The 26,867-nt window shown below is 46.9% G+C and overlaps 1 protein-coding gene across 1 annotated transcript in view; it reads right to left on the bottom strand.

Moving 5' to 3' along the window:
• The window catches only part of PDE9A (phosphodiesterase 9A), a 427,071-nt gene that overhangs the window by 217,286 nt on the left and 182,918 nt on the right, over positions 1–26,867 (bottom strand). Inside the window, exons 3-6 of the mRNA XM_085623687.1 lie at positions 23,683–23,760; positions 18,251–18,294; positions 16,696–16,750; positions 9,621–9,691 (exon numbers count right to left, since the gene is read on the bottom strand). Coding sequence (XP_085479813.1) covers positions 9,621–9,691; positions 16,696–16,750; positions 18,251–18,294; positions 23,683–23,760 — 248 coding nt within the window. The remainder of the gene's footprint in view (positions 1–9,620; positions 9,692–16,695; positions 16,751–18,250; positions 18,295–23,682; positions 23,761–26,867) is intronic.

The following is a 26,867-nucleotide window of genomic DNA, read 5'->3' as shown; positions in this document are numbered from 1 at the left end:
GAACTGAATACAGCTTTTTTATATGGTTCTTTATCAGATGTTCAAAAAAAGTGTGATGATATTGAAATGCGATATTTTGGTTCAGAAGAGCAGTCAATAGAAAGTGAAAGTTTGACAATTACAGATGTCGAAGGAGATGGGAAAGTGATTAGCACTGATCAATTTGAAGAAGAAAATGGAAGGTTTAATGCAGTGTGCTCTGAAATACCAAACTATGTTTGTGTTTGTTGTCGACGTAGTCATTCTAAAAGTCAAACTAGGAATGTTGATTTGTATTTGAAAAGTGAAAAGGAGAACAATAGTAAGTGGGAAGAATTTGCAACTTACTTGTTGGTGGAAGGTCGATTTGAGTTAGGTAGTGATCAACGTATATTTAAATATTGTTACAACAAATTAGAAGAGAACAAAATGCCTGCTAGAGCAGTACATAATAACTTAGAATTAGTAGCTATTCTGGAGGAACTGGCAGAATTGAATACATATGAGTCGATTCTAATTCAATCTGTTCATCCTTTTCAAACTATAATTCGGATGGAGCCTAAAACAGGTAAACTGCCACCAACAGACTTGCAAAGAGGGCTGAAAGGAAGAGTGGTGTACTTACCTTTTGATTTTAAGAAAAATATTGAAACTATTGCTGGAGAGAAAGAGCAAAATGAGGCAGTTGTCATTCTAGTAAATAGTGTACCAACAAAGAGTCAGAAAATATGGCAAGAATTTGTGGATGTTAATAAAGTTGAAAAGGCTACCTTATATCTTATAGAGAACAATATTTATTACAGAACTGTAAATGTGGATGAACAGGTAATAAGTTTAGAAGATGAATGTGAAATTTCAAGTGGTCAAATAGAGAAAGTGGACAAGTCACGGACTGAAGAGATTTATGAACATTACACAATATGTCCTTTGCATTCAAAAGAAGTAATAGGAAGCAGCATTGAGTTATTTCAAATGAAAAAAGCACAGGGAACTCCAATGAGTGTATGGGAGAAGAGCTTGGAAGCTCATTGTTTTCCACAGCTGTTTCCTACTGGAGAAGGTGGACGATATGATGACCGACCTGTACGTATTCCAGCTTTAGAATATCGGTCAACAAGATTATATTCTGAAGATCCTAGATTTTGACAGTGCATTCCATACATATTTCACCTTTTGTTTGAAAGTGATTTATCTTCTCTGTCATATGCAGTGAACCACATACTTAAAACTGGAGTTCATCAATCACTTCTTTCTACGAAAGAATTTGCGGAGAAAGTTGAAAAAACTGATGAAAATGTAAAAGCACAGTTAATCAATTTGATGGCATGTCAACGTGGAACAAATGAGTATTGGTCGTCATGGAGAACTCAAGTGTATATTACGGAATTTAGGTACACCAACATGGTTTGTCACACTTAGCTGTGCAGAGTATGCATGGGAAGATTTGCTTGAGTTTCTAAGAGAAGTGAATTCAATATTAAAAATGTTGAAACAAAGACTCCTGGTGAACTGTGTTCATTGGATCCTGTAAATGTGTGCAGATGTTTTAATCATAGGTTTCAAGCTATGATGTCTTTTATCTGCAATAAAAAGAATCCTTCTCTTGGAGAAGTTACCGATTTCTTTTGGAGGAAGGAGTACCAAGCAAGAGGTGCACCTCATATACATATGCTATTATGGATCAAGGATGCACCTAAATTTGGAACAGATTCTGATGAAACAGTATTGTCTTTCATCGAACAGTATGTGACATGTGAGATTCTGAGAGAAGAAGGAGATAGAAGCTTGAGACAGCAAGTTTTACGTTTACAAAGTCACCATTGTGGAAAGTACTGCAGAAGAAAATACAAGTCTAAAGGAAAATTTTACACCAAATGTCGGTTTGGTTTTCCACGTCCAGTCATTTGTAAAGGAAGAGTAAATTCTTTTTTTTCTTCTGTAAGGCACACAATAACTCGGAAATCTCCAAAGAATACCTACAACTTAAAAAGAACAGAAGTGTCAATGTATATCAATGACTACAATCCAGTTATTTTAAAAATGTGGAATGCGAACATGGACATCCAGTATGTTGTAGATAACTCAATTGCTGTTGCCCGTTATGTTACATCGTACATAACAAAATCAGAAAAAACAGAGATGAAACAAATGTGGGAAGAAATTGCCCAAGAGAAAAGCGTTAGCCAAAAATTGTACAGCTTTACTTTGAAAAGGCTTTCCCACCGAGAAATTGGATCCTATGAATGTTCAGACTGCTTGCGCTCTTTAAGTTTATATTCAAAGTCTCGAGGAATCATTTGGGTAAGTTTAGGTCTTGCCTGCTCACGGAATAGAGTGTTGAAATCATTAGAAGAAATTGAATACTTAGCAGCGAATGAACCAGACAGTGCAGACATTCTTAAAACTAATATGTTGGACACATACTATCCGAAAAGGAGTTGACATCTGGAACAGCTATGTCTGTATGAAGTACTTCAACATTACAGCTTCAAAAGAAATGTTAAACAGAATTTAAAAGAATGAAAATATTTGATTATAATGCTACAACGCTGTAGACCAAATGGAAGAAAAGTGGAAACCAAAATTAAATATTTTGTTGCTAGTCAAGTATCTATTTGTGGAAGAACTTTTGCAACAGTTGCTATTGTTTTCCATGCTGGAAGTACTACCACAAGTGGACATTATACAGTTTATTTAAAGTGTAATAATGGTTGGAGTCACTGCAACGATACACACATGGAAATGAAACCGAGATTACCTTATGAATTACCCAGCTCATACTTGATATTTCTGAAACAAAGATTTTAGATACACCATTTGGCTTTGTGGGAAGGTGTACAGATACTTTAAGGAATTCATACTGGATGCTTTCAAAGCGAAATTTTTGATACATTATTTGGTGTATTGAGAAAATGTTCACAGAAACTACGAAGTAAACGTAAGATTTGAAGATTGGAACTAGTATTGGATGTGTTATTTGTGTTGATTTTGTATTATATTTGTGAGAATTAGGGTTTTGGTTCCTTTAACAATCTAGTTGATTGTTTTTTTCCCCTGCTGTTTATGATGAAACTACTCTGACATCACTGTGAATAATGAAGTTAAGTAGTAGCTGATGACAGCAAAAAAAGGGAGAAAAATTGTTTCCTGAATGTTAAATTATTTTGTATTATTTAAAAACTCACTGTAATTTGTGAAATATATTACATTACATGGTAGTTTTGCAGTTTATTTTATGTAGTTGAAAAGTTAGAAAAAACAGTAGTAATGACAAATAGCACAATAGTAGTTCGATATTTAAAAAACCTTTGAAATTCACTGAAAAAACCATAGGTTTTAAAGACGTTATAGTTAGAAATTTGCATTTAAAAAACCTAAGAAATTCACTGAAAAAACTATAGGTTTCAGGGACGTTATAGTTAGAAATTAGCATTTAAAAAACCTTAGAAACTCACTGAAAAAACCATAGGTTTCAGAGACTTTATAGTTAGTTGGACATTTGACTCATATAAAACCAAAGAAATTTGCCTGTTATATTTAGTTGAGCTAACTATAACTCGCGCGCTCGCAATGCACTGCTGATGACGTCACATATTACATCACTCATGACATGGTCAGTGACATCACTCATGACATCACTCATGACGTGTTTTCTCCATGCAATTTCCATAGGAAACTTTAGACAAGGCTACAGGTCGAACGGGTGAACGGAATTACCCCAAATTTGGCAGGGAGAAGGGTCTTGGTCTAGAAAGCACGCTTTTGTTTATTTGGTGTAATCCATTCAGTAGTTGGAGAAGTATCGAAATTTACAGATATCGATATTTGGGAATTCTGCCATCTGATTGGCTGAGGCGTTACGAGCATGAGCTTGCTGGTTATTGGAGCTGATTGCTGTAAACTGATGTGCTCTGGGCGCTGTAGCATAGCTGTGCAAGTGGTGTTAGTATGCGTTTAGACTATAGCGGGAGTGGGAAGCAAACTACTCACTCCTACCGGTCTGAAGACTCGGGTATCAAATCGTAAGCCTAAGCTGTGAGCTGATTGCTGTAAAGTGATGTGCTGTGGGCGCTGTAGGATACTGGCCGCTGTAGCATACCTGTGTAAGTAGTGTTAGTATGCGTTTATACTATACAGGGAGTGGGAAGCGAACTACTCACCCCAACCGGTGTGCAGACTCGAATGAAGTGTTTCAGCAAGCAGGAATAAAGAAATAATTGTGAGGAATATAATGCAGAATGTTGCAATGCCAAATAAGACAAATGGTGAAATCAGGTGTGTCTAAGAAAGTGGCTGTGTGTTATAAAGCGATGGAGTATGCAAGTTATATAAAAAGTGTCTTTATTTAAGTGCCATAAATGGACCCACTGGTGCAAGAGCTAAGGCATCCAGCTGAGGCAAACTCCAACCGCTTCTGCTGCATTCAAACCTAAGCTCCTGCATCAGTGAATTCCACATTACATGTTACAGTTACATGTGACATAAACAATACCTATTAGACATGAATGACTCTAAATTCTATAATGAAAATAAAGGTAGGATATGATTACCACATGTATCCTTTAAGAAAACAAAAACAAAAAAAATTCCAAAATGTAATCATCAAACTTCTTAGGTACCCTGGTACTCCTTTTTTGTAAAACAAAATTATCAAACAGCAGAACAGTCATCAATCTCTTCTACAGTAGATTCAATCTGGTTTCGTGTCAGAATTGGTAATAGTTCTACTGACATCAGAACTTTGAGGAGGAACACAAACATTGCGCTTCTCAGAAGCACATTCGGTACCCTTCTCGTCAAAACCATACATTATTGTCTTCAGCCCTTTCAAAAAAACATTCTTGTGCAAGAGCTAAGGCATCGAGCTGAGGCAAACTCCAACCGCTTCTGCTGTATTCAAACCTAAGCTGCTGCATCAGTGAATTGCACATTACGTGTTACAGTTCCATGTGACATAAACAATAGCTATTAGACATGAATGAGTAAATTATATAATGAAAATGAAGATAGGATACGATTACCAGACTGTGCCAACTAGTTCCTAAACAATGTCGTGTTTTTTTATCTTGATCGCCAGCTTGTGAGCTGAGGCGGCGGATGAGCTAATTTGTGTGAAAGGGCTTTGTGGATAACAGGCAGGCAGAGAGACGTGTGCACAAAGAATAGACATGGTTTCAAAATGGATGTCGGGTTTAGGCTAATTTAGCAAGTAAATAGAGTATTTGCATAGGCCATACATCACCCATCCCTGGTTAGGCTGGAGACGTAGGGGACAATAATGAAAAACGAGTTCAAATGCCTGAGTATACTTAGAAAGTTATTATATGAAAATAGTTAAATTGAAGTGTATTAAAAAATGTTATAGGAGAAAGTAAAAAAAGTTGGAAAAAATCAATCCAAGGATAACGTGAATTTCTTACAAGTCTTGGAGATTGCAGTACGGAAGTTCTTCAGCGGCTTGAGATGCGCAATGTTCCAAAAGGCGATTGTTGCCATCGTGTGAGAAAAGCGAAGCGATCCAATTCATATCCTCGAAGGGACAGTAATGTTCCTCGAATGTTGGAGTGGCAATTTGAATTGGCAAGCAATCTGCGATGTTGTCAAAGGTTGCATGTTGCAGGAGATCTTTCGCGGATGCGCAGAAATCCCATTCCGCCAGGATACCTTTTTGCGTTGCATCCGCCATTGCTCCACAGCCCGAACAATCATTTCATGGTTTTCAAGATACTCCATTAACTGCTGGATATCGGGAGCGATTGTTGGGATGTTGGCAAGGCATAGATCCATTCGCCAGTCGAATGGGCAAGTTTTGCAATAAAAAAGATGGTTGCACGCTGATTGCATATGTGTAAATAAATGTCATGTTGGAGCTGGCTCCGATAATAGCTAGAGGCAGGCAGCCGTAAAGTTGTTCAATTTTTTCACGGTATTGATGTAGCTTCGCGTAGAGGTGTATTCTGTCAGACTTGATTGTTACCACTGGGAGCGTAGCCATTTTTTACAAGCAAAAATAGTAGTAGGATGGCCGCAAACAGCGAGAATTATGGGCACTGTTCCTGTTATTACAGAGATGAGCAAATGAATGAAGTCTGGAATTATACCAAAAACAGTCTGAAAGCCTGTTACAGTGTTACAAAAATGTGCCAGAACTTGAGTGTCAGATGTGTTGAAAACTGTGTAACAATTCACAAAGTGTAATGGGAGGTTCATATTTAAAAGGGACTATATTTTACTTGAGGTGGACGCAACCATGATAGTACAATCAGTAGGGAAGATTATGAAAACATAGCACGTAGGTGCCCCCTCCCCCACCCAAATCTTTAGCATAGTGGGCTGGCTCGGCGTACGCAAGGCTAGCGTAGGGATATGAATAAAAGGCACATTTCTCTGGGTGTGGTTCTCTTCCGGAATGGGGAATGTGTTTCCCAGGTCTGTGCAGCTTACACCACCACGAGGCTGATGCCGTGAGCGAAGGTGGGTGCTTGAATGATGCTCTCAGCCTGCTGGTACGCAGAAACCGTCATGGCCGCTGCGACGCAGATATGCCCCACAGTTCACCTTTTGACACCGTTGTATGTGAAAGAGGCCCCACCACGTGCCGGCGGAAGCTCCTGGGCCGAGGTCTGCGAGCTGGGAAGGCTTCTGAGATCAACGCTAGCTACCGCGACACAGGCACACAGCGCCCAGCGCCCAGCCTGAGGCCCAGCACAGTGAACTACTTTATATACTACTAACACAGTAGTCCAACAGGTACCAACAGTGGAACGGTGTCTTGATCCCACATGAACGATGTTAGAACTGCATCTGAGAGTGGAGATGAAGGTACTGCCTTCGACCAGGTGCAACCAACTCTAGGTCCCAACAGTGGAACGGTGTCTTGAGCCCACAATGGACGATGTTAGAACTGCACCTGAGAGTGGAGATGAAGGTACTCCCTTCGACCAGGTGCAACCAACTCTAGGTCCCAACAGTGGAACGGTGTCTTGATCCCACCATGGACGATGTCCGATATTACCTGCTGCTTGGTTTTCACAGAACTCCCTCCATTGAGGTGCATCACACTCTGTGCTTTCGTAGCTAACTGCTGCACATGATTATTGGGCTTGGTTGACTGTAGTCGCTGGACTACACCGCGGTACAGCAGGTCCGAACAGTGAAACGGGGTCTTGATTCTATGATTGAGGATGTCAGAAGTTAAAGTCTGTGATGATTTCTGTGTACCCCCTCCGATCAGGTGCAACCAACTCCGTGCTTTCGAATCCAACGGCACGTGGCTGTGAGGCGTTAATGACCACTGCCTCTGGCCTACACTGCAGTCAGCAGGACTCACAATTCAGATGGAGTGGTGATTGTTAAATTACGAAATTCAGTAGGCAACTAACTACAACGTCTATTCAAATATACACAATATCCTTTTAGTATACTTGCTTGAAGAACTTTTTTTAGATGAGACATAGGTTTAGTACAATGATCAAATTCTTCTTGGTAGTGGAAAAGAACACTGAATAACAGTCTACACTGTGGACAGCAGAGATTGTGCAATTCAAATTGTTTTGATTTATTTATTGCAGAGTTTTTTGTAAGTTATGTTGTTGTATTTTGTGAAGAGGAAGTGAGAAAAAGTATTCATGGATGTCTGTGCTGACTACTGCCTTCAATTTACACTGCAGACAACAGTGTTCACAATTCAGATCGAGTCGCTATTGTAGATGACGCAGTCCTGTAGGCAAAAGACATTACTCCAGTGCGCTTTGTCCGCACTACGCATACGCATCATCGCAGGCTGCGCATATGCTTTTTGTTGCTTCGTGTACTGCAAACAGGACAGCTCAAGTCAGCGCCACGTGGCTGTGGGCCCTTGCTGACCGCTCTCTCTGGCCTACACTTTAGACAGCACTGTTTACAATTCAGATCGAGTTGTTATTGCAGATGATGCAGTCATGTAGGCAACAGACATTGCTCCTAGTACGGCCTGCCCGCAGCACAGATTATCACTGGCTGTGCACATGCTGAATGCTTTTGATGTGGCTATCTGAGTGCACTAGACCTGATGGACCCTTTATGATACAATCTTTTTGTGTTTTATTTCAGATCTCCTGCCTGTATCTCAGTATACCACAAGTTATGGTTCTTTTATGACAGAATCTTTTGTGTATTATTTCACATCTACTGTCCCTACCTTACTGCAGCACAAACTATTGACCCTTTTATTATTGAATCTATGTGTGTGATCCAATGATTACTGTTGTAGTTGATGCTAGCAGCAACCATTCACTGAGGGCGGGTTTACACTCACTCCACACGCATTCAGCACAGACGTCACTGGATATGTGACCCTGGTAATAAAAAGGAGTCGAGCGCACGTGTCCATACCCACTTCCACTATCTATCTGTGACCGTGTGTTCAATATCTATGCATGATACTGCCCCTGGGCCGTACCACATTACATTGTACTTTGGACAGCGTATACAACCATGTTACCTCTGGCAGTGGGGAAAACTTCGGTTATGCAACTTTTAGGTGCATGGCTATCACAGGTGGAAGGCTACTTTACAGACCATGAATATTGATGAAGATGATGGTTGCATGTTGTGTGTAGTGTAAGATATGTGTACATAGCAAAAAGTTTTCAAAAAAGCCCTCTAAGCAGAAGAGGTGTGTCTCATCAAATGCTGTAGAGAGAATGACTAACATGGGTGGCGTTCTCCAACTGCTACAATGGGAAATGTTATTAACTAATCAAATGCTTTTTTCAAAGGTCACATGGCAATCGCGCACCCAGTGCGCAAGGGGACCGCACCCGACGCGATTTTGAGAAAATATATTTACCATAATAAAAGTTTATTACAGTTAGAAATATATAAATGTTTAAAATATTTTAGATTATCGCTTGCTCTCATTTGGGGCCCGATTCACAGAAATAACTTAAGACAAAATCCAAAACTTACTACCCGTCTTAGAGTGTAACTGCCAGGCTATTTTAACTGATGTAAGCAGTTTGGTTTCTCCTCCCACTCTGCTGGCTAAGTGATTCCTGTCTGACCATGTTAGTCAATAACTATTCTTGTATATGCCTGTACCTCCCCTTTGAGTTTCAATGCTTACAGTGCAGAAAAAGCTGTATAAAAGGCCTGTGTTCTGTGACTTCTGGGGACTACCTCATACAGTGCCTGAGGGTGTTGTATAGATGTAGTCCCACTCATGAGAGGTTAATAAACTTATTTCTTTGATATTACAGCTTCCGTGCCAATCTCTTCTTTGTTGGTTTAAGAACCAGTGGACAGATAAGGGTGAACCCCTTGCACCGGTGGGCCTCTAAAAAGGCTCATTTCCACAATGGGGGTGATGTGGGTCCTTCTGGGGAGGTCGAGGATGAGTCTTGCTGCTGAGTTTTGCATTGTCTGTAGTCTCTTCAGGAGGCGTGTGGTGATTCCTACATTCCTCTGCACATTATGTGATGATATGCCCAGGTTCACATGGGTAAGTGCACGACATAACAGCTCAGTTAGTTGAGAGTTTAATATTCCTACTACAGGTAGCTGCCACTCCACTGCACACCCCGTGCCAAGACACAGCCGCAAGCACTTTACATGTGTCACTATGTGTAAACATCATGGAAATAATAACATTTTATACTCACATTCTACTCTCCGCTCCAGCTGTGCTAAGTGATTAGCTAACTCTGACTTCAGCTCATGGACATTAAATACCCTGGAAAAAAGAAAAACACCAGCTGAGGGGAGAAGGTGAAAACACCAGACAGAAGCTGAGGTAGAAACGTGAAAACACCAGACAGCAGCTGAGGTAGGAACGTGAAAACACCAGACAGCAGCTGAGGGAAGAAGGGAAAAACACCAGGCAGCAGCTGAGGGAAGAAGGGAAAAACACCATACAGCAGCTGAGGGGAGAAAGGGGAAAACACCAGACAACAGCTGAGGTAGGAACGTGAAAACACCAGACAGCAGTTGAGGGAGGAAGGGGAAAACACCAGACAGCAGCTGAGGGAAGAAGGAGAAAACACCAGACAGCAGCTGAGGGAGGAAGGGGAAAACACCAGGCAGCAGCTGAGGGAAGAAGGGGAAAACACCAGACAGCAGCAAAGGGAAGAAGGGGAAAACGCCAGACAGCCACTGAGGGAGGAAGGGTAGAACAGCAGACAGCAGCTCGGGTAGGAACAGGAAAACACAAGACAGCAGCTGAGGAAAAAAGGAGAAAACACCAGACAGCAGCTGAGGGAAGAAGGAGAAAACACCAGACAGCAGCTGAGGGAAGAAAGGGAAAACACCAGACAGCAGCTGAGGAAGGAACGGGAAAACACCAGACAGCAGCTGAGGGAAGAAGGGAAAATACCTGACAGCAGCTGAGGGAAGAATGGGAAAACACCAGACAGCAGCTGAGGTAGGAATGGAAAAACACCAGAAAGCCGCTGAGGGAAGAAGGAGAAAATACCAGACAGCAGCTGAGGGAAGAAGAGGAAAACACCAGACAGCCGCTGAGGGAGGAAGGGAAAAACACCAGACAGCAGCTGAGGGAAGAAGAAGAAAACACCAGACAGCAGCGGAGGTAGGAACGGGAAAACACCAGACAGCAGCAGAGGGAAGAAGGAGAAAACACCGGACTGCAGCTGAGGTAGGAACGTGAAAACACCAGACAGCAGCTGAGGGAGGAAGGGGAAAACACCAGACAGCAGCTGAGGGAAGAAGGGGAAAACACCAGACAACAGATGAGGTAGGAACGTGAAAACACCAGACAGCAGTTGAGGGAGGAAGGGGAAAACACCAGACAGCAGCTGAGGGAAGAAGGAGAAAACACCAGACAGCAGCTGAGGGAGGAAGGGGAAAACACCAGGCAGCAGCTGAGGGAAGAAGGGGAAAACACCAGACAGCAGCAAAGGGAAGAAGGGGAAAACGCCAGACAGCCACTGAGGGAGGAAGGGTAGAACAGCAGACAGCAGCTCGGGTAGGAACAGGAAAACACAAGACAGCAGCTGAGGAAAAAAGGAGAAAACACCAGACAGCAGCTGAGGGAAGAAGGAGAAAACACCAGACAGCAGCTGAGGGAAGAAAGGGAAAACACCAGACAGCAGCTGAGGAAGGAACGGGAAAACACCAGACAGCAGCTGAGGGAAGAAGGGAAAATACCTGACAGCAGCTGAGGGAAGAATGGGAAAACACCAGACAGCAGCTGAGGTAGGAATGGAAAAACACCAGAAAGCCGTTGAGGGAAGAAGGAGAAAATACCAGACAGCAGCTGAGGGAAGAAGAGGAAAACACCAGACAGCCGCTGAGGGAGGAAGGGAAAAACACCAGACAGCAGCTGAGGGAAGAAGAAGAAAACACCAGACAGCAGCGGAGGTAGGAACGGGAAAACACCAGAGAGCAGCTGAGGGAGGAAAGGGAAAGCACCAGACAACAGGTGAGGGAAGAAGGGGAAAACACCAGGCAGCAGCTAAGGTAGGAACGGGAAAACACCAGACAGCAGCTGAGGGAAGAAGGGGAAAACTCCAGACAGCAGCTGGCGGAAGAAAGGGAAAACACCAGACAGCAGCTGAGGCAAGAAGGAGAAAACACCAGACGGCCGCTGAGGGAAGAAGGGGAAAACACCAGCCAGCAGCTGAGGGAAGAAGAGGAAAACAACAGACAGCAGCTGAGGTAGGAAGGGGAAAACACCAGACAGCAGCTGAGGGAAGAAGTGGACAACACCAGACAGCAGCTGAGGGAAGAAGAGGAAAACAGCAGACAGTAGCTGAGGTAGGAAGGGAAAAACACCTGACAGCAGCTGAGGGAAGAAGGGGAAAAGAACAGACAGCAGCTGAGGGGAGAAAAGGAAAACAGCAGACAGTAGATGAGGGGAGAAGGGGAAAACAGCAGACAGCAGCTGAGAAAGAAGGGGAAAACACCAGACAGCAGCTGAGGGAAGAATAGGAAAACACCAGACAGCAGGGGAGAGAAGAAGGGGAAAACACCAGACAGCAGCGGAGGTAGGAACGGGAAAACACCAGACAGCAGCTGAGGGAAGAAGGGGAAAACACCAGACAGCAGCGGAGGTAGGAACGGGAAAACACCAGACTGCAGCTGAGGGAAGAAGGGGAAAACACCAGACAGCAACTGAGGTAGGAACGGGAAAACACCAGACAGCAGCTCAGGCAAGAAGGGAAAAACACCAGACAGCAGCTGAGGGAGGAACGGGAAAAACACAAAACAGCAGCTGAGGGAAGAAGAAGAAAACACCAGACAGAAGCTGAGGGAAGAAGGGGAAAACACCAGACAGCAGCTAAGGTAGGAACGGGAAAACACCAGACAGCAGCTCAGGGAGGAAAGGGAAAAACACAAGACAGCAGGTGAGGGAGAAAGGGGAGAACACCATACAGCAGCTGAGGGGAGAAGGGGAAAACATAAGATAGCAGCTGAGGGAGGAAGGGGAAAACACCCGACAACACCTGAAGGAAGAAAAGGAAAACGCCAGACAGCAGCTGAGAGGAGAGGGAGAAAAAAACAGACAGCAGGGGAGGGAAGAAGAGGAAAACAGCACACAGCAGCTGAGGTGGGAAAGGGAAAACAGCAGACAGCAGCTGAGGTAGGAAAGGGAAAACAACAGACAGTAGCTGAGGGAAGAACAGAAAGTAGGGGAAAACACCAGACAACAGTTGAGGGGAGAAGGAGAAACAGCAGACAGAAGCTGAGGGAAGAAGGGGGATACAGCAAACAGCAGCTGAGGTAGGAAAGGGAAAACACCAGACAGCAGCTGAGGCAAGAAGCAGAAAACAGCAGACAGCAGCTGAGTGAGAAAAGGGAAAACACCAGACAGCAGCTGAGGTAGGAAGGGGAAAACACCAGACAGCAGCTGAGGTAGGAAGAGGAAAACACCAGACAGGAGCTGAGGGAAGAAGGGGAAAACACGAGATAGCAGCTGATGGAGAAAGCGGAAAACACCAGACAGCAGCTGAGGGGAGAAGGGGAAAACACCAGACAGCAACTGAGGGAGGAAGGGGAAAACACCCGACAGCAGCTGAGGGAAGAAAAGGAAAACACCAGACAGCAGCTGAGAGGAGAGGGAGAAAACACCAGACAGCAGCTGAGGGGAGAGGGAGAAAACACCAGACAGCAGGGGAGGGAAGAAGAGGAAAACAGTATACAGCAGCTGAGGTAGGAAAGGGAAAACACCAGACAGTAGCTGAGGGAAGAACAGAAAGTAGGGGAAAACACCTGACAACAGTTGAGGGGAGAAGGAGAAACAGCAGACAGAAGCTGAGGGAAGAAGGGAGATACAGCAGACAGCAGCTGAGTGAGAAAAGGGAAAACACCAGACAGCAGCTGAGGTAGGAAGGGGAAAACACCAGACAGCAGCTGAGGTAGGAAGAGGAAAATACCAGACAGGAGCTGAGGGAAGAAGGGGAAACACCAGATAGCAGCTGAGGTAGGAACGGCAAAATACAAGACAGCAGCTGAGGGAAGAAGGGGAAAACACCAGGCAGCAGCTGAGGGAAGAAGGGGAAAACACCAGACAGCAGCTGAGGTAGGAATGGGAAAACACCAGACAACAGTTGAGGGAAGAAGCGGAAAACAGCATACAGCAGCTGAGGGAGGAAGGGGAAAACAGCAGACAGCAGCTGAGGGGGGAAGGGGAAAACAGCAGACAGCAGCTGATGGAGAAAGGGGAAAACACCAGACAGCAGCTGAGGTAGGAAAGGGAAAACTCCAGACAGCAGCTGAGGGAAGAAGAGGAAAACTCCAGACAGCAGCTGAGGGGAGAAGGGGAAAACATCAGACAGCAACTGAGGGAGGAAGGGGAAAACACCCGACAGCAGCTGAGGGAAGAAAAGGAAAACACCAGACAGCAGCTGAGAGGAGAGGGAGAAAACACCAGACAGCAGCTGAGGGGAGAGGGAGAAAACACCAGACAGCAGGGGAGGGAAGAAGAGGAAAACAGCATACAGCAGCTGAGGTAGGAAAGGGAAAACACCAGACAGTAGCTGAGGGAAGAACAGAAAGTAGGGGAAAACACCTGACAACAGTTGAGGGGAGAAGGAGAAACAGCAGACAGAAGCTGAGGGAAGAAGCGAGATACAGCAGACAGCAGCTGAGGAAGGAAAGGGAAAACACCAGACAGCAGCTGAGGGAAGAAGACGAAAACACCTGACAACAGCCAAGGGGAGAAGAGGAAACCACCTGACAGCAGCTGAGAGGAGAATGAGAAAACACCAGACAGGAGCGGAGAGAGGAAGGGGAAAACACCAGACAGGAGCTGAGGGAAGAAGGGGAAAATACCAGACAGCAGCTGAGGGAAGAAGGGGAGAACACCAGGCAGCAGCTGAGGGAGGAAGGGGAAACACCAGACAGCAGCTGAGGGGGGAAGAGGAAAACACCAGACAGCAGCTGAGGGAAGAAGCGGAAAACACCAGACAGCAGCTGAGGGAAGAAGGGGAAAACACCAGACAGCAGCTGAGGGAGGAAGGGGAAAACAGCAGACAGCAGCTGAGGGAGGAAACGGAAAACAGCAGACAGCAGCTGAGGGGAGAAGGGGAAAACACCAGACAGCAGCTGATGGAGGAAGGGGAAAACACCAGACAGCAGCTGAGGTAGGAACGTGAAAACACCAGACAGCAGCTGATGGAGGAAGGGGAAAACAACAGACAGCAGCTGAGGTAGGAAAGGGAACACACCAGACAGTAGCTGAGGGAAGAACAGAAAGTAGAGGAAAACACCTGACAACAGTTGAGGGGAGAAGGAGAAACAGCAGACAGAAGCTGAGGGAAGAAGGGAGGTACAGCAGACAGCAGCTGAGGAAGGAAAGGGAAAACACCAGACAGCAGCTGAGCGAAGAAGACGAAAATACCCGACAGCAGCTGAGGGGAGAAGATGAAAGCACCCGACAGCAGCTGAGGGGAGAAGGAGAAAACACCAGACAGGAGCTGAGGGAAGAAGGGGAAAATACCATACAGCAGCTGAGGGAAGAAGGGGAGAACACCAGGCAGCAGCTGAGGGAAGAAGGGGAAAACACCAGACAGCACCTGAGGTAGGAAAGGGAAAACACCAGACAGCAGCGGAGAGAAGAATGGGAAAACACCAGACAACAGTTGAGGGAAGAAGGAGAAAACACCAGACAGCAGCTGAGGCAAGAAGGGCAAAACAGCAGACAGCAGCTGAGGGAGGAAGGGGAAAACACCAGACAGCAGCTGAGGGGGGAAGGAGAAAACACCACACACCAGGGGAGGGAAGAAGGGGAAAACAGCAGACAGCAGCTAAGGGAAGAAGGAGAAAACACCAGACAGCAGCTGAGGCAAGAAGGGCAAAACAGCAGACAGCAGCTGAGGCAGGAAAGGGAAAACACCAGACAGCAGCTGAGGAAAGAGGAGGGAAACAGCAGACAGCCGCTGCGGGAGGAAGAGCAAAACACCAGAAAGTAGCTGAGGGAAGAACAGAAAGAAGGGGAAAACACCAGACAGCAGCTGAGGTAGGAAGGGGAAAACACCAGACAGCAGCTGAGGGAAGAAGGGGAAAACACCAGACAGCAGCTGAGGTAGGAAGGGGAAAACACCAGACAGCAGCTGAGGTAGGAAGGGGAAAACACCAGACAGCAGGGGAGGGAAGAATGGGAAAACAGCAGACAGTGACTGAGGGAGGAAGGGGAAAACACCAGACAGCAGCTGAGGGGAGAAGGGGAAAACACCAGGCAGCAGCTGAGGGGAGAAGGGGAAAACACCAGGCAGCAGCTGAGGGAGGAAGGGGAAAACACCAGACAGCAGCTGAGGGGGGAGAAGGGGAAAACACCAGACAGCAGCTGAGGGAAGAAGGGGAAAACAGCAGAAAGTGACTGAGGGAGGAAGGGGAAAACAGCAGACAGTAGCTGAGGGAAGAAGGGGAAAACACCAGTCAGCAGCTGAGGGAAGAAGGGGAAAACTCCAGACAGCAGCTGGCGGAAGAAAGGGAAAACACCAGACAGCAGCTGAGGCAAGAAGGAGAAAACACCAGACGGCCGCTGAGGGAAGAAGGGGAAAACAGCAGAAAGTGACTGAGGGAGGAAGGGGAAAACAGCAGACAGTAGCTGAGGGAAGAAGGGGAAAACACCAGACAGCAGCTGAGGAAAGAAGAGGAAAACACCAGACAGCCGCTGAGGGAGGAAAGGGAAAACACCAGTCAGTAGCTGAGCGAAGAACAGAAAGAAGGAGAAAACACCAGACAACAGCTGAGGGAAGAAGGGGAACACAGCAGACAGCAGCTGAGGTAGGAAGGGGAAAACAACAGACAGTGACTGAGGGACGAAGGGGAAAACAGCCGACAGCAGGTGAGGGACGAAGGGGAAAACAACAGACAGAAGGTTAGGGAAAAAGGAGAAAACACCAGACAGCAGCTGAGGGAAGAACGGGAAAAACACAAGACAGCAGCTGAGGTAAGAAGGGGAAAACACCAGACAGCGGCTGAGGGAGGAACGGGAAAACACCAAACAGCAGCTGAGGGAGGAAGGGAAACTTAGACAAAATATTGAACAATGGACAGGTGGGCTCTTAGGGCACACCACCCCTGAATCAGAGCCTGTAGAGGGATTCATCTGTAGCTGTAAATGAACTGCAAACACTCTGCACACACTCTGCACATGCCCTGCACACCTCCTGCACCTGCTATTGACACACTTAGCACACTCTCTACACACGCAAACACTGTGAGCTCTCTTTATTTCTCAGCATAGCCACCCCACAGCACAATCATTTCTATTACCTGGAAAACTGTTCAGCAACTTGAGTTAAGACATTTTGGAAAAGTTCCTCTTTTGCTGAAACGAATGAAAGAGAAGAATGTGAAAGGACAGTTACTGGGTGTGCTGGGGTGAACCTGAAGTTAGTGCAGTAGTGTGCAAGCAGTGTATGCTGGATGCAGATGCAGGGTCTGCTGTGATGTGCAGGCAGTGTGTGCTTGGGTGTGCAGGGTGTGTGTGGATGAGTGTACAAGCAGTGTGTACTGGGGTGTACAGGACGTGTGTGCATGAGTGTGCAAGTAGTGTATGCTGGGTGCAGAAGCAGGTTCTGCTGTGATGTGCAGGCAGTGTGTGCAGGTGTGTGCAAAGAGTGTGTGCTGGGGTGTGCAGGTGGCTTGTGCAGGAGCATGCAAGCAGTGCATGCTGGGTGCAGAAGCAGGGTCTGCTCTGATGTGCAGGCAGCGTGTGCTGGGGTGTGCAGGAGTGTGCAAAAGTGTACAAGCAGTGCATGCTGGGTGCAGAAGCAGGATGTGCTGTGATGTGCAGGCAGAGCGCACTGGGGTGTGCAGGGCGTGTGTGCATAAGTGTACATGCAGTGTATGCTGGGGTGTGCAGGGCGTGTGTGCATGAGTGCACATGCAGTGTATGCTGGTGTGTGCAGGGCGTGTGTGCATGAGTGCACAAGCAGTGTATGCTGGGTGCAGAAGCAGGGTCTGCTGTGAGGCACAGGCATAGTGCGCTGTGGTGTGCCAGACGTGTGTGCATGAGTGTGCAAGCAGTGTATGCTGGGTGCAGAAGCAGAATGTGCTGTGATATGCAGGCAGAGTGCACTGGGGTGTGCAGGGCATGTGTGCATGAGTGTACAAGCAGTGTATGCTGTGGTGTGCATGAGGTGTGTGCTGGGGATGTTGAGACAGTGTTTGCAGGGATGTTCAGACACTGTGTGCTGGGCATGGAGGTAGTGTATGCTGGGGTGTGCAGGAGTGTGTAAGGGTGTACAAGCAGTGCATGCTGGGTGCAGAAGCAGGATGTGCTGTGATGTGCAGGCAGAGCGCACTGGGCTGTGCAGGGCGTGTGTGCATGAGTGTACAAGCAGTGTATGCTGGGGTGTGCAGGGCGTGTGTGCATGAGTGTACATGCAGTGTATGCTGGTGTGTGCAGAGCGTGTGTGCACGATTGCACAAGCAGTGTATGCTGGGTGCAGAAGCAGGGTCTGCTGTGAGGCACAGGCATAGTGCGCTGTGGTGTGCCAGACGTGTGTGCATGAGTGTGCAAGCAGTGCATGCTGGGTGCAGAAGCAGGATGTGCTGTGATATGCAGGCAGAGTGCACTGGGGTGTGCAGGGCATGTGTGCATGAGTGTACAAGCAGTGTATGCTGGGGTGTGCATGAGGTGTGTGCTAGGGATGTTCAGACAATGTTTGCTGGGATGTTCATACACTGTGTGCTGGGCATGGAGGCAGTGTATGCTGGGGTGTTGAAGCTGTGTTTGGTGGGGTGTGCAGAGAATGTGTGCTAGTGTGCCCCTTACCCCTGTGATGTACCTTTGAAGGCTGAAGGTACATATGTTTGCCCTTACCTGATATCTGCTCAATGGGCACTGGGATGACTCTGTACGGAAAACTACAAAACAGAACATGAAATGGTCACTGTGGGCAGCCAGGGATTGTAGAAGTGCAAACCACTGAATCCCACCCGAGGTTCAAGGGCAGAAGAGGTCACCAGAGGTCTGGGTGCAAGAGGCCTTGGAGCTAGATGTATATCACAATATTGTGTACGAAAATATCAACCTGTATTAGTACTGGCTGCAAGGTATCGAACTGCACAATATCGTCAAGGTAAGCATGCATGAGGGAGTGACATTCACTTGTCTTTTTCCACAGTATCGTCAAAGTAAGCATGCATGAGGGAGTGACATTCACTTGTCTTTTTCCACAGTATCGTCAAAGTAAGCATGCATGAGGGAGTGACATTCACTTGTCTTTTTCCACAGTATTGTCAAGGTAAGCATGCATAAGGGAGTGACATTCACTTGTCTTTTTCCACAGTATTGTCAAGGTAAGCATGCATAAGGGAGTGTAGATTTACTGTTCTAACTCCACAGTATCGTCACCGAAAGGATACATAAGAGAGTGTAGATTTACTGGTCTTTTTCCAAAATATCATCAATGTAAGCATAGATATACTGTTCTAACTCTCTAGTATTGTCAAGATAAGTATACATAAAGGAGTGTGGAGTCACTGTTCTAACACCACAATATCGTCACGGTAAGCATTCATAAGGGAGTGTAGATTCACTTGTCTTTTTCCACTGTATCCTCAAGGTAAGCATGCATAAGGGAGTGACATACACTTTTCTTTTTCCACAGTATCCTCAACGTACATATGCATAAGGGAGTGTAGATTCACTGTTCTAACTCCACAGTATCGTCATGGTAAGCATGCATAAGGGAGTGTAGATTCACTGTTCTAACTCCACAGTATCGTCATGGTAAGCATACATAAGGGAGTGTAGATTTACTGGGCTTTTTCAACAGTATCGCCAATGTAAGCATAGATATACTGTTCTAACTCCATAGTATTGTCAGATAAGCATACATAAGGGAGTGTAGATTCACTGTTCTAATGCCACAGTATCGTCTCGGTAAGCATACCTAAAGGAGTGTAGATTCACTGTTCTAACTCCATAGTATTGTGATGGTAAGCATGCATAAGGGAGTGTAGATTCACTGTTCTCCAGCGTATCATCAAGGTGGATATGTATAAGGGAGTGAATATTCACTATTCTTTTTCTACAGTATTGTCAAATTAAACATAAAAGAATACAGATTCACTATTCTACCTTGACAATATCATCAAGGTAAGCATACTCAAAGGAGCATAGATTCACTGTCCTCCAAAGTATCCTCAAGGTGAATATGAATAAAGGAGTGTAGATTCACTATTCTTTTACTACAGTATTGTCACGTTAAGCATGCATGCATAAGGGAGTGTAGACTTACTGTTCTAACTCCACAGTATCGTCAAGTTAAGCATGCATAAGGGAGTGTAGACTTACTGTTCTAACTCCATAGTATTGTCAAGTTAAGCATGCATAAGAGAGCGTAGATTTAATGTTCTGACTCCACAGTATTGTCAAGTTAAGCATGCATAAGAGAGCGTAGATTTAATGTTCTAACTCCACAGTATCGTTAAGTTAAGCTTGCGTAAGTGAGTGGAGATTCACTGTTCAGTGTCAATGGCATCTTCAAGTTAAGCAAGCATAAGGGAGTGTAGACTTACTGTTCTGACTCCACAGTATCGTCAAGTTAAGCATGCATAAGAGAGCGTAGATTTAATGTTCTAACTCCACAGTATTGTCAAGTTAAGCATGCATAAGAGAGCGTAGATTTAATGTTCTAACTCCACAGTATCGTCAAGTTAAGCTTGCGTAAGGGAGTGGAGATTCACTGTTCAGTGTCAATGGCATCTTCAAGTTAAGCAAGCATAAGGGAGTGTAGACTTACTGTTCTAACTCCACAGTATCCTCAAGTTAAGCATGCATAAGACAGCATAGATTTAATGTTCTAACTCCACAGTATCGTCAAGTTAAGCTTGCGTAAGGGAGTGGAGATTCACTGTTCAGTGTCAATGGCATCTTCAAGTTAAGCAAGCATAAGGGAGTGGAGACTTACTGTTCTAACTCCACAGTATCCTCAAGTTAAGCATGCATAAGACAGCATAGATTTAATGTTCTAACTCCACAGTATCGTCAATTTAAGCTTGCGTAAGGGAGTGGAGATTCACTGTTCTCCAAAGTATCATTCATTTAAATACGTATAAGGGAGTGTAGATTCATTGTTCTAGCTTCACAGTATTGTCATGAAAAGCATCCGTGAGGGAATGTAGATTCACTATTCCTTTTTAGGTAGAGCCTGGGCGGCGCATGCGCTGCTTTTCTACATGCTGTATTGAGGTACGGCATACAAGCTCCACCTTTTTCCCCTACCCATCTTTTTCATCGGCACGTGTTACTGTCCTTGCTAAATCGTTGCTTTTCATTTGTGAATAGGTTTGTTAATCCCTCCTTGGTACCGCCTTGTCTGTATTTGTTACCTCCCGTAACGACTGGACCTTTTATTGGTGTTGTTACATGGTCTGCTTGATAGGTCGGTGAGCACTGTTTTCTTTAATGCTCTTCCCCTATTCCACCCACTACCTCGCAGCACGCCGCCCGATTTTATTTTAATAGTAATGTATTTATTCAAATGACAGCCCGGTCCGCTTTAACTATAGGGGCCGCGCTTATTTAAATATTTAATATATGGTGCAGTCCGCTTCCACTTTAGCGTCAGTGCTTATTTAAGTATTTAATACCTGCGCGGGCCGCTTTCACTTTAGCAGCCGCGCTCCAGAACCTTTTGAAATTAATTATTTTCTTTCCACTTTGAGTGAAAGTGCCATACGCGCTTTCACTTTAATGTTGGCCACGCCCCTTTGTTTAGACGCTGCTCACTGTAACCTGAATATGCGAGCAGCATCTAAAAAAAGAGGCGCGGCTGCCATTAAAGTGGTCTCCCATTTGCGAGAGTTTGAGCTCTTGGCATTAAAAATAACAATGCCTTTATATATGTGTTGCTTTTAAAACACATAAATAAAAGGCATTGTCATTGACAATGCCAATAGCTTAAACGCTCGCAAATGCGAGACCTATTGCATTGAAAAGGCTTGTTTACAATACTGTCAAGGTAAGCGTGCGTAAGTGAGCGTAGATTCACTGTTGTAACTCAAGAGTATCATCAAAATGAGCATGCATCATGCAATGTAGATTCACTGTTCCATTTCTACAGTATCGTCAAGGTAAGCAAGCATAAGGGAACCATGCTGGACATGGCCTTCTTATGGGGATTTCCCCAAAACATTTAGCTGTTTGTCCTCCTAGTTATTCCCTACTCTCTGTTCGTGACCCTAGGACTCTGGGCACATTCCCACTGTACTGCAGTGGGACGGTACAGGCACCCCTCCTACACAGTGCAGGTACATGCTCCCCTCCTACACAGTGCAGGTACATGCACCGCTCCTACACAGTGCAGGTACATGCTCCCCTCCTACACAGTGCAGGTACAGGCACCCCTCCTGCACAGTTCAGGAATGGGTCCCTATGTGATTGCCATAGAAGTCGTCCATGGGAGCATCCTGGAAAAAGGGACTCCACATACCCAGGGCGGCTAGTAGTGGGACGCGGCTCCAATGTTGTGATGAGCATGGGTCCAGCCTGTATTCCAGGCCAGTCTGTGCACCCTGTGCCAATGATGTTTCTAGCCCTAGGACACCAGCCTGCCACCACAGGCCAGTGTGCGTACAGACACCAATGATGTTTTCGAGACATGGGTCAATGTCCTGCCACTGCAGGCTGGACCGTGTACGGGCACCAAGGACAGTGCTATAACTGGGGCAGGCCTGCCTTTCAGACCTGCCTGCTCACATGTGCACCAATGGAGTTTTCAAACATGTGTCCGGCCTGCCCAGCAGGCTGGTGTGCGTATTTGCATGGATTGTGCTTTTAAACATGTGTCCAAACCTGCCATGGCAGGTCTGTGATGGTGTAATGGTGCATGTACTCCGCTGGCCTTTGGAACGCACTAGCCATCCTGAGGGAACGTTTCACTTCTACACGGAGTAGAAGGTGAAGAGCCGGGTAGATACACACGTGTGTTCCCTGCCCAGGTAGTAGGGAATTCAAATGTGGGGCTCTCTACCCATAAGGCTTGCTCTTCTTGCGAGTTAGCATCGGGAAGTGGTCGACAGCACTTTAAGCTGCAATAGTGGGTTGCATTGGTGCAGCCTCATGATGTTTCCTATCAATGGATTATCAATGCCAAACCCTTTCCAGTGGTAACGGTGGCCTTGGCGTAACTCGCTCAGTAATGCCACTTACAGAAGCATGGACATTTTTATACTCAAAAACTCTTTCTGTGCCATGGTGCTTGGCGCCGGTCAACACCATGTGCGCATTCCCCAGCGACAGCCATAAACCATTGAGCATACTATGGGAAATGCTGACCTCGGCCAGGTGGAATATATGGGGGGGGGGGAGAGCTTGTGATACTTGGCCTCTAGAGCCAGATCAGGGCCCCCATAAAGATAGGGATCTGCATTTCACGGCCTCATGGCGGACAGGAAGGACAGCAATTGAAGGGACCCATCTGTGCTTCAAAGGGATACCCTGTGAACCTCCCTGACTTCAAAGGTCCACTACAGTATAACTACTGGTGCCACCCTCCCGAAAAGGAGAGATGCACTTTGTGGGGACGTGGGACCAGAGAATCTGGACTGCGTGGTGCGCACTGCCAGAGGAATCTGTTGTGCACAAGGAGGATTACTGACATTGGAAAGGACCGTGCATCCTTCCTGAATAGTGTCTGGCCTGGGCTGACTACCTGCTGAAGTATGGCCCCCTGAAGTGGGCTATCCAAGGACCAGTCAGGTGGTAATCTGTTCTGGAAGAGGTGTGGCGCAGTGGCCAGGGCAACTGACTCCAGAACCTGGGGGCTCACGGTTCGATCCCCGGTGCCGGCGGCAGATCAGCCCAGCACCATGTCACTCTGGGCAATAGCTCGCTTAAACTTTCCGACGGCCCCCAGCGCCTTGACACCCTCGGGTAATTGTTCGCACTTTACAAATACTGGACATTTACATTTTTCTCTCTGAGATCTCAGGGACATCAAAGATCTCCTACCAGGAAACCACACCATCTACAAGAGATATCGGAAGAGGGGTGCCCTCTAAAGTGCCTACACCAACTGCTGAATTCTAATGGACAGCGCGGCATGAGCTCGGAACTAAGAATTGTACCTGGAGACTGAAGAACCTAGTGCGGCGCTCCAAAAGTACTACCCACATTGAAGACGAGGGGCAACTGTACCACCCATGATACGATGACCCTGGCTCCAAGGCCAGCTGCCGTCCAGCAGCAGAAGCCGCATGCTCCCTAAAGTCTGTGCCCACCTTACATGTCTGAGAAGCACTTACCTCTCTGAATTGGCGGGCATCGTGGGGTCGAGAGAGACCATGGCACCATCGATGGTCACAAGAGACAGGCTGGTGTTCCTGGAGAATGAAGGCATGAGGAAGATGTTTACAGAACATGCAAAGGAACAAGTCCAGAGAACACACATCATGCGCAAGAAACAGCACGTGACCCACAAGCGAGCCCCTAGAACAGAGGGCTGTCTTCGGCTCACCAGGCCAGCGCCTAGAGGCCAAGACTGGCCTTCTGCAGTGGTCTGTAAGCTAGGAAGCGGCTTTAGGGCTGAATGGCTGCCGTAACCTACTCTTGAAAACTCTTTGCCAATATATTTGTGTTGTAATATGCATTATTTACACACATTTTTCAACAGTTCCTTGCTCCATCCACGTGGGGCTAATTTAATCATTTCACAAGGCTGACTTCGGCTAACTAGGCCAGCGCCTTGAGGCCTGGGCCATATAGATATTGCCCTGACTACATTCATAAAATAAATATAGAAAACATTTTCTCCAAACTTAGGAACAGACACTTGAAATGACAAAGTACCTTCTTGTACCACCACCCCCATGACAAGGAGGTAGCCATGTTTAACAGGCTCATTCCAGGAGAAAAGGTCACCAGAAGCGCTCATGGCGCCTATGTGACCCCTCTCTGACCCTGTGGGATATATTAGGAGAAATGCCCTTAGCCCTTGTACTACCTTGCATACTATATGCACCAAACAATAAATCAGACACCACCCTCCCCTCTCAGATCTACTCCTCACCAGCCCTACACTGCCTTCATCACCAGTTGGCACTGCACCCCACACACCTGTGCTCTAGGGGGCTCCAGACCACGCCTACTCTACACCCACACAAGAGGTGCACACAACCAGGCTCCCAGCAGCCCCTGCGGTGCAGTCATAAAGGGAGGGGGCTCTGAGGCATACGGCCACACACTGAGGGTAGCCACTTGAAACCCACCTCTCCCACTGTGGCCGCAACACTCCAACAACCAATGTAGCCTCTTGTAACCCACCTGTCCCCCTGTGACCGCAGCACCCCAACACTGAATGCAGCCTCTTGAAACCCACCTGTCCCCCTGTGACCGCAGCACCCCAACACTGAATGCAGCCTCTTGTAACCCCGTGACTGCAGCACCTCAACACTGAATGCAGCCTCTTGAAACCCACCTGTCCCCCTGTGACCGCAGCACCCCAACACTGAATGCAGCCTCTTGTAACCCCGTGACTGCAGCACCCCAACACTGAATGCAGCCTCTTGAAACCCACCTGTCCCCCTGTGACCGCAGCACCCCAACACTGAATGCAGCCTATTGTAAGCCCCTGTGACTGCTGCACCCCAACACTGAATGCAGCGTCTTGTATCCACCTGTGACTGCAGCACCCCAACACTGAATGCAGCCTCTTGTAACCCACCTGTGACCGCAGCACCCCAACACTGAATGCAGCCTCTTGTATCTCACCTGTGACCGCAGCACCCCAACACTGAATGCAGCCTCTTGTATCTCACCTGTGACAGCAGCACCCCAACACTGAATGCAGCCTTCTGTAACCCACCTGTGACTGCAGCACCCCAACACTGAATGCAGCCCATTGTAACCCACCTGTGACTGCAGCACCCCAACATTGAGTGCAGTCTCTTGTAACTCACCTGTGACTGCAGCGCCCCAACAATGAGTGCAGCCTCTTGTAACCCACCTGTGACTGCAGCACCCCAACACTGAATGCAGCCTCTTGTATCTCACCTGTGACAGCAGCACCCCAACACTGAATGCAGCCTCCTGTAACCCACCTGTGACTGCAGCACCCCAGCACTGAATGCAGCCTATTGTAACCCACCTGTGACTGCAGCACCCCAACATTGAGTGCAGTCTCTTGTAACTCACCTGTGACTGCAGCGCCCCAACAATGAGTGCAGCCTCTTGTAACCCACCTGTGACTGCAGCACCCCAACACTGAATGCAGACTCTTTTAACCCCCTGTGACTGCAGCACCCCAACACTGAATGCAGCCTCTTGTAACCCACCTGTGACCGCAGCACCCCAACACTGAATGCAGCCTCTTCTAACCCACCTGTGACCGCAGCACCCCAACACTAAATGCAGCCTCTTCTAACCCACCTGTGACTCCAGCACCCCAACACTGAATGCAGCCTCTTCTAACCCACCTGTGACTCCAGCACCCCAACACTGAATGCAGCCTCTTGTAACCCCCCTGTGACCGCAGCACCCCAACATTGAGTGCAGCCTCTTGAATCCCCCCTGTGACCGCAGCACCCCAACACTGAATGTAGCCTCTTCTAACCCACCTGTGACTGCAGCACCCCAACACTGAATGCAGCCTCTTGTAACCCCCCTGTGACCTCAGCACCCCAACATTGAATGCAGCCTCTTGTAACCCCCTGTGACTGTAGCACCCCAACACTGAGTGCAGCCTCTTGTATCCCACCTGTGACTGCAGCACCCCAACACTGAATGCAGCCTCCTGTGACTTCAGCACCCCAACATTGAATGCAGCCTCTTGAAACCCACCTGTGACCGCAGCACCCCAACAATGAGTGCAGCCTCTTGTAACCCACCTGTGACTGCTGCACCCCAACACTGAATGCAGCCTCTTGTAACCTGTGAGAAGTTGGACTGGTATATGCTGTCCACTAGTTATAGTGGTACAAAAGGGGGTGGTGATTGATGGATCATCAGAACCAATCAAACACTCACACCCAGTCAACAGATCTGGGTTTGATCCATCACCGTTCTTTAGCCCACTCTGCCACCCCAGTTCAGACATGGCCATATGCAAATCAGTCTGACCCTGTGCCTCATGGGAACAGTTCAGCCCGAACTGCCAAGCCATGCCTTCCCTGGAAGGAAACAAGCTTCCTAGGACCGGTTTCTGGCATTTCAGCCATCTTCAGCCAGGCTTGCTTGAATCCAGTGGCAAAGTGAGCAAGGGACTCAACGTCTGAGCATACCCTGCCAACTTATGGCGAACAAAGCGGTACAAAAGGGGGTGGTGATGGACATGAGTCCCTTGCTTACTCTGCCACTGGATTCAAGCAAGCCTGGCTGAAGACGGCTGAAATGCCAGAAACCGGTCCTAGGAAGCTTGTTTCCTTCCAGGGAAGGCATGGCTTGGCACTTCGGGCTGGACTGTTCCCATGAGACACAGGGTCAGACTGATTTG

Source organism: Triturus cristatus, chromosome 8 (genome assembly GCF_964204655.1).
Source record: "Triturus cristatus chromosome 8, aTriCri1.1, whole genome shotgun sequence".
Taxonomy (NCBI): domain Eukaryota; kingdom Metazoa; phylum Chordata; class Amphibia; order Caudata; family Salamandridae; genus Triturus; species Triturus cristatus.
Note: the sequence above shows the minus strand (reverse complement) of the source record. Positions and strands in the feature narration are given on the sequence as shown.